This window comes from Gobio gobio, assembly GCF_949357685.1.
Source record: "Gobio gobio genome assembly, chromosome: 7".
Lineage (NCBI taxonomy): Eukaryota > Metazoa > Chordata > Actinopteri > Cypriniformes > Gobionidae > Gobio > Gobio gobio.
In genome coordinates, this window is record NC_137103.1 from 48,539,964 (window position 1) to 48,547,392 (window position 7,429).

The window sequence follows — 7,429 nt, forward strand, 5'->3', positions numbered from 1 at the left end:
TTTACCAATGGAAATGTACAGTGTCAGTCAATAATATTTTTTTCCCCGGGACTTTTGTATGAGAGTTTAGAGAGCACTCCGTCAAACTGAAGCCTGGAACCACGAAGATCCGTTTGATCAAGAGTTCAGTGCCAGAGTAATGCTACTGTGAATGCATGAAACCAATAAACAGTGCCTTCAGTGGAACCAGCGACGGCCGAAGCCCGACCACGTACTGAAATATATCACTTTGCAATACTAGTTTTCTTATTTGAGTCAGCAATCTTTATAATATATAATATATCTATAGATCTTTGTAATATAAATCTACTATGAACAGAACGTAGTAAATACACAATTGTCGTAATCATTATACAAAGTAAAAGCATCTCCCTCCCACCGCATACAAAAAAAAAACCAAGAAAACATATTTAAAAAAGGCTGTTACTCTCTAAAACAAGAAACTAAAGACTTGAGCATGTAAAACACATTGTCAACTACATAAAGACTGACAAATGAACAAGTACATAATCCAAAAAGTACAAAAAAATAATAATAAAACGGGACAAATGAGCTCACGAGGCAAAAAAAAAAAAAAAAAAAACGGACAAGAAAATAATGGGCACGAACCCAAAGTGGAGTAGTCATACGTGACAGGCATATATAAAAATGAAGTCGAGGAACAATGGCAACGGTGAGTCAAATCTCCCGCTCGTATTGAACATGACACACAGAAAAAGAATGCCAAAGGTAGTTGCCGGGAGGCTAAACACGAGTCGGGGGGGTTGTCAAACAAATCATCGCCTCTTCATCAGTCCAGAAGGGAATAAAGTTCAATGTACAATCAAAGTCAAGCCAAATGATCTACTGTCAGCATGCATAATTGCGACTATATACAATTCTATGTGCCGTTTCGAAGCGCCGGCAACTATGCCAATGTCCCATGCAGATTGTCTGAGTATCACAGTCGTCTCAGAGGCGATTGTTTTCTGAGTGGAAGCTGGTGGTCCCGCTACTTCCTGGATCGTGTCATGCGACGAGCACATGTTCGGTAGCACCTGCCCCTAGTGAAAGGCCCGTAACCCTCCTCGCTCAGGCCCGTCGGCAGGAAACCAGCGCTAAATCTCACCAGGTGGCACGTCTGAAGGCTCAGTGGTACATTTAAAATCGGTAACCAGCCCTTTTCCGCTTGTTTCAAAGGCGTCAATAAAACTGACCATCTGCTGAGTAGAATAATAGTAGTGATACGCTAGTGCCCTTTGATTAACTGTAAAGTAACCGGAATACTAGACATTCATAGCTATATAAAAGTACAACATGTCGAGACAAGGAAAAATAGAAAGTTTGTCTGGAACTACAAATCGTATGACGCGTGGTCATCGCAGCCCTATCCTATATGCTCGCAGCTAGTGGGTTAACAGCAAACTCATGCTCGTTGGCGCTGTTAATCTACGACGGCTGAATTCCTAACTTGGCAGATGGAAAGCTGCATGCTGGTCAACCTTTCGGAGGAGGAGGAGGTGGTGCGTATTTGGTCATTAGAGTTGAAATGAGTCGCTACATTGGCTTGCCTTCTAAAGCGCTGGAGAATTCCAACTAAATTTTGCCCTTGGATAGCTGGCAACTACCTTAAAGTTTGCTCGTCAGTGACACTTAAAAGTCATGTAACATCCAACACAAGCACAGTAAAAATGGAGGAACATAAAATGCGTGTGAAACATGAAGATATCTGCAGGGAGTTCCTGGTAAACATGCTGAGGGTTTCTCGATTCTTTAGGCCAGCCTTTGACCGTCGCGACAAGAAAAACCGTCTTCCCCTCCTGTAACTAGTTTAAGGCAATGTTCTTCTCGATCCGTCACGGACTCTCTTTTGAAAAAGGCACAAACTCAAATTGTCACTCTCATGGCTCTCTGTCGGGCTTCCCAGAATCCTTCGCCCTCTCTCCCAATCGCATCGTCCGCCCTTGTGGGTCTCTCGTCATGAAGCAGTGACTCGGATGGCGAATGGAGCGAGTCACTTTTTTTTCTCCAAGAAAAAAGAAACACAGACAAATAAAAAGACGTAGGCCGCCGCGACGAGACCCCACAGCCGAAATCAATCATGTGGACTATAGTGGCTCTGGAAAACAACGAAAAAAAAAAAAAAGTCATGTCGAAAGCACCAGCTCTCACATCTATCAATGAAACATGAGTCTATGTCCTGCTCAAAAGTTAAGTGTCCCTGCGGACAGTCCAGGATATACGCAATCCTGGACGTGCTGCCACGGACAGAGACAGACTAACACGGCTGAGACGTTTGTCGCACTCTGGGTGTCACGGAGATTTCTTCAGGCCGTTTCGGATCCCGTGCTCAAAGTGCGCACATCGCGGGACAAAAAATGAAACGGATGGAGAGAGTAGAGTGACGTCAGAGGCCTTGAAGAGGCTCTGAGCTGAGAGGGTCACCAAGGCAGTCGAGCGGACCTTCTACAATGGAGGTTCCTCTTCCATAGGCTCCTCCTCTGTCCTGTGGGGCGACACAAATGTTCTTAGTTACATCATACATGAGAGGTTTCCACAGCTTTTAGCTGGCTCTAGACATTTGTGACTAATTAAAATCATCATTAAATATAATCACCAACTGAATATTTCAGAGCTGAGCATAGGTACAAATTCATTTATATTCACTATACATTTTACACACAGACACAACAATTTTAAATACAATTTTATTTTTTACATTTTCAGTTTTAATTTTAGTTAAACATTTTGGTCATTTAGTTAGGTGACTTTGCCTTTATTAATATCTTTTTTTTATTATTATTATTATTTTGCATTAATTTATTTCAGGTTTAGTCATTTTAGTACTTGAAATTAAAATTATTTGCCAAGGAAACTTATTTTAAGTGTTCATCTAATATTTATGTCTTATATAATTTCAGCCTTATTTCAATAAACAAAATTTTTTTTAATAGCTTTAGTTAAGAATAATAACACTTACACAAATATAATGTGTTTAAAAAAAGACCCATATAAATTGAGATCCTTCAGTAAGGAGATGCTAATATATTTATAAATATAAAAGTATTATATAAATATATAATTATGGAGCCATTCACGAAAAGTTTATATATATATATATATATATATATATATATATATATATATATATATATATATATATATATATATATATATATATATATATATATATATATATATATATATATATATATATATATATATATATATATATATATATATATATGCAATATATTGCCAAAAGTTTTGGGACGCCTGCCTTTACATGCACGTGGACTTTAATGACATCCTATATGAGTTTAAAAGCTAAGAGCAGATTTTGACCTAGCATTTGACCTGTAGGTGGCACTGTAATTGAATTTATAGGGTATCCCTAGGGGAATGTATATGGTATTCCATTGACAGCAATATGTACAGCGTGTAGGATCAATATACAAACTCATTTCAGAGATAATGCATCACTTCCTATTTGGTGTCAAATTCGCTGATATTACTGGAAAATGGTGTAAGACATCAAAAATCCATTTAGAGGATTTATGAGTCTTGGTCTGAATATGAGCTGAGCCAATTTTGTAGGAGCATAAAAACAGGATGCACATTCATTTAAAATGACAGAAATGGTGCATGTTTTACAAAGTTTGAATATTCTATTTGAGAATTTGTAGTAAATCAGGAGGAAATTGAAACAACCAGATTCATGGAACGTCCTAAGGATCTAGAGAGGAAAATGTATTTTGTTAAAAAAATTAAACGTTTATGAAACTTTGAACTGTTGTCTGGTGGCGCTAGAGTGTTTGAGAGACCGAAAAGAGTTTTGGCGCTTCCACAATCAAGTGTGGCCACAGTTACCAAGCCAGAAAATTTTAATAGGAAAATAAAGTTAAAATAGGTGTCAATGCATTTTCGGGCACTTGGCCCCTAATAGGAATAACAGGAAATAATGTGAGTTTGAACCTGTGCTGGGCACATGTATCTACACATGTGTGTAAGAGTGTGAGTGTTTAAGGAAGGTCCAGAAACCTCAAGCATCTGTGCTCAATGTTTCCTGAATGTTTTTAATTAGGACTCTGGCAGAGTGCGTCTCTCAGAAGCCTGACGCTGCTGGACGTCTGCCCCGCACAGGCCGCGCACATTCACGGCTCATGCACACACTTGTCCTGTACCTCTAGACCCCTCACACAACCATAAATACACATGGGGTCACATAAACAGACACACTCAGGAGGCCTGCTATGAGCAAGTATATGACACATTCCAGGAATAAGGTAAAAATGACAGAAATTCAACGAAAGGAGGTACTTAACCTCAAAATGTTGGAAGTGTAAAGTAAAACGTATTTTATCGGTTTTCCCGCCAGCGTTTTTTTTAAAAAGTTGCCAGTCGCCGGCAGCATTTTTGATCTTTTTCACAAAAACTTTTGTGAAAATCAAAAAATATTTTGTTGTATGAATATCTGAACATGCAATGTATCTAAAGAAAGAACAGAGCCTCTGCTTTTAAACAAAAAACACGTTTTATTCTAGCTTCACGCATTCTTTTTTTATTTATTTTTATCAACACAATGTGAATGTGGGTAAGTTTAATTTTTTTAGCAAAAAGCTGAAAAAAAAATAGCATTTTTGCCAAAGACTACATCTGGATGGCATTCAGAACGGTAATCAAAACATAGATGAAATAGATAGAGTCCATCAACAATGCTTGCACAGTCCTGTAGCTCGTCCTGGGTCGACATTTCATTCAGAAACATTAGACAATTTTGATTTATATGCCGTTTCATCTTGATGATCGCATTATTTGACAAAATGCATCTGCTTACATATGCAATCGCTTGTTTCTGCTGCTTTTTCGCCTGTGTTTTGATCAGGAGATTCTGTACTCTTTCAGAAGATGACTTATAACAGTGAAAATACGGAAAAACCGGGAACGCGTTCTCTCATAAATGACGGAAATTTCCGTCAATGGAGGGGAAAGAGTAAGTAAATATTGGCAATTATAGGTAAAACATTATTTGTGCCTTTACTCTTTTTTAAAAAAGTAATGCGACCCAAACCATATTTGTGGAATGCGCCATATGTCCAACACAAACACACACAAACTGAAAGATAACTGCACCTCTTCCCCATGTTCTTGTTGGCCACAGACAGGGAGGCCATGGCGGTCACCGTCTCTGCCTCTTCAGTCTCACATCTCTGAGCCTCCAGCAGAGAGTATCCCAGAGTCGAGGCAGATCGCTGCAGCGAGCGCCAGTATTTACCTAGGCACAAAACAAGGTCAAAGCTCAGCCTTAAATATGACTAAAAGCTTAATTCACAGGTGTAAGATGTCAAATACAATAGAGATCACATGCATGCCAGAGTTATGACTAAACAGCAGTCTAGTCCATATTGCAGAATGTTCTCACCAAAAAATGCCCACTTGAAGAGGAAGACACCTTATGATATGCGGCCAATCATAATTTTGTTTTGTTTTTACACATTGTTCAGGGGCAAGTTTATCTAATAAACTATACTACAAAGACAGACAAAAACATTTTTTTGAAGGTTGTGCACAATATGCATCAGTCCATCAGTGAACGCATCGTGAACCTGTGTGGACACTCACTCTGGATCTCCAGAACTTTCTCCATGGATTGAATGGCATTGGGGTTCGGCCTCTGTTGAAGCACGTCTTCAGTGAGAGGATCCAACTGTAGGGAAGAACACAGATTTAAGATTAAACCACAGACTGGACAAAGATCCTTTTAAATTAAGGATAGAAAAAATTCTCAATGCAAATAAATACATATATAATTGAACAGCAACATATCTTCTCTGATGAGGTCGGGACAACCGGTCACTTACATGATATTGGCTAATAACAAACCACAACCATCAAATCAATTCCCCGCAAACAAAATCTAGTCCCTCCCTAAATTTGTTCTTGTCTGAGAAGCCCTTTCACTCGGATATACATCACAACAGGGAAGAAAAGGTGATCACAATTTATGCCAACGTTAACACAGAACTATGTGGAGTATGATTTTGGAGAATATATACAACAAATCCACATCTTCATCGAGTATTTTATGGACGCAGACCTTGCTAGTTATTGTTTTCAGGGACCACCGATGGCTACCTGGCGATAAATGTGTTAATAGTGTTAATAGCAAGGTTGTGTTTATGCTCTAACGGCGGCTCACAGATGCTGTGCTTTAAAGCTAGCCAACAATACAGGGCTTTGTGCTTTGTCACAGCGCGTGGGCAACGAGACCTCATGCTCCGGCAAACCCTCACGACAGCTCAGGGACCAGCGAGGCCACGGCCCAGAGGAAACAGCCAGTGTGCGACGCTGCATTCCTGATGTGGAATGATTCCATTTCCCCTTGGCTCTCGGATGCATTTTTTCACCCCCACGCAAAAAAAATAATGAAAATCTACAGCCAAGCGTTTCATATGCAAACATTAAAGATGGAGAAAAGAGAACGCATCCTGTCATTCATCCTTCATAAACCATTTGCATGAACAAGAGGAGAAAAAAAATAAGGGTGGAGTGATTTTGAAATATTATCAAGTGTAGAGAAAGAAAAAGAAAGCGGGAGAGATCATTCTCTACTCCTGGCCGAGCTGGAAGCTTTGGTTTAATTAAAACAAATAAGACGAGGGCAGGAGGACCGGAGGCGTTGGGAAAGGCCGTCTGAGGAGACTTTAATCCTGCTGTGGCACGACATATCAAACCCCAAGATTTTTCTTTAAAAAATTCACCCTAGCACTAAAATATTAAAAGCGCACAGTGTAAGCAAACTACTTTTATTTATAGAAGTTATGCTAGATTTATTTATAAAGCACCTTTTAGAGAAAACTTTGCTATATAACTCTCTCTCTCTCACACACACACACACACACACACACACACACACACACACACACACACACACACACACACACACACACACACACACACACACACACACACACACACACACACACATCATACACATCATACAAAACGTTCTGCATTTAAAAAAAAAAAAAAAAACCTCATTCTGTATGATTTATAAGCTTGTTTCCTTTCCTCAGAGGGACCTAAATTACGGTGGGGAGTCCCCATGGGTCAGTGTGCATTCAGGTTGAAGTCTCCACCAGGATAGAAAAACATGTATACGCACGCACGCACGCACGCGCGCACGCGCGCACACGCACACGTACACGCACACGCACACACACACACACACACACGCAGTGCAAGTGCAGTAAAGTGCAAGATTCAGGACTGCCAGACAGAAAATTCCCCCTGGACAATATATAGAAACTCTCTTGAGAAGATAGCGTTCACCTAACAGCTCTCCTTCAACACATCCTGAATACACACATTTCTTTCTGTTTTTCTTTACTACGTTTTACATAACAACAAAGATCAGAGCAAAGGATGAGCATTAGGTGTGTAACATGCT

General features: G+C 39.6%; 1 protein-coding gene across 1 annotated transcript in view; it reads right to left on the reverse strand.

Moving 5' to 3' along the window:
- Positions 1 to 252: 252 nt before the first annotated feature.
- Positions 253 to 7,429, reverse strand: part of hdac4 (histone deacetylase 4) — a 293,108-nt gene continuing 285,931 nt past the window's right edge. The window contains exons 25-27 of the mRNA XM_079822512.1: positions 5,602 to 5,686; positions 5,113 to 5,254; positions 253 to 2,485 (exon numbers count right to left, since the gene is read on the reverse strand). Of these exons, the coding sequence (XP_079678638.1) occupies positions 2,446 to 2,485; positions 5,113 to 5,254; positions 5,602 to 5,686 (267 nt within the window). The 3' untranslated portion in view covers positions 253 to 2,445. The remainder of the gene's footprint in view (positions 2,486 to 5,112; positions 5,255 to 5,601; positions 5,687 to 7,429) is intronic.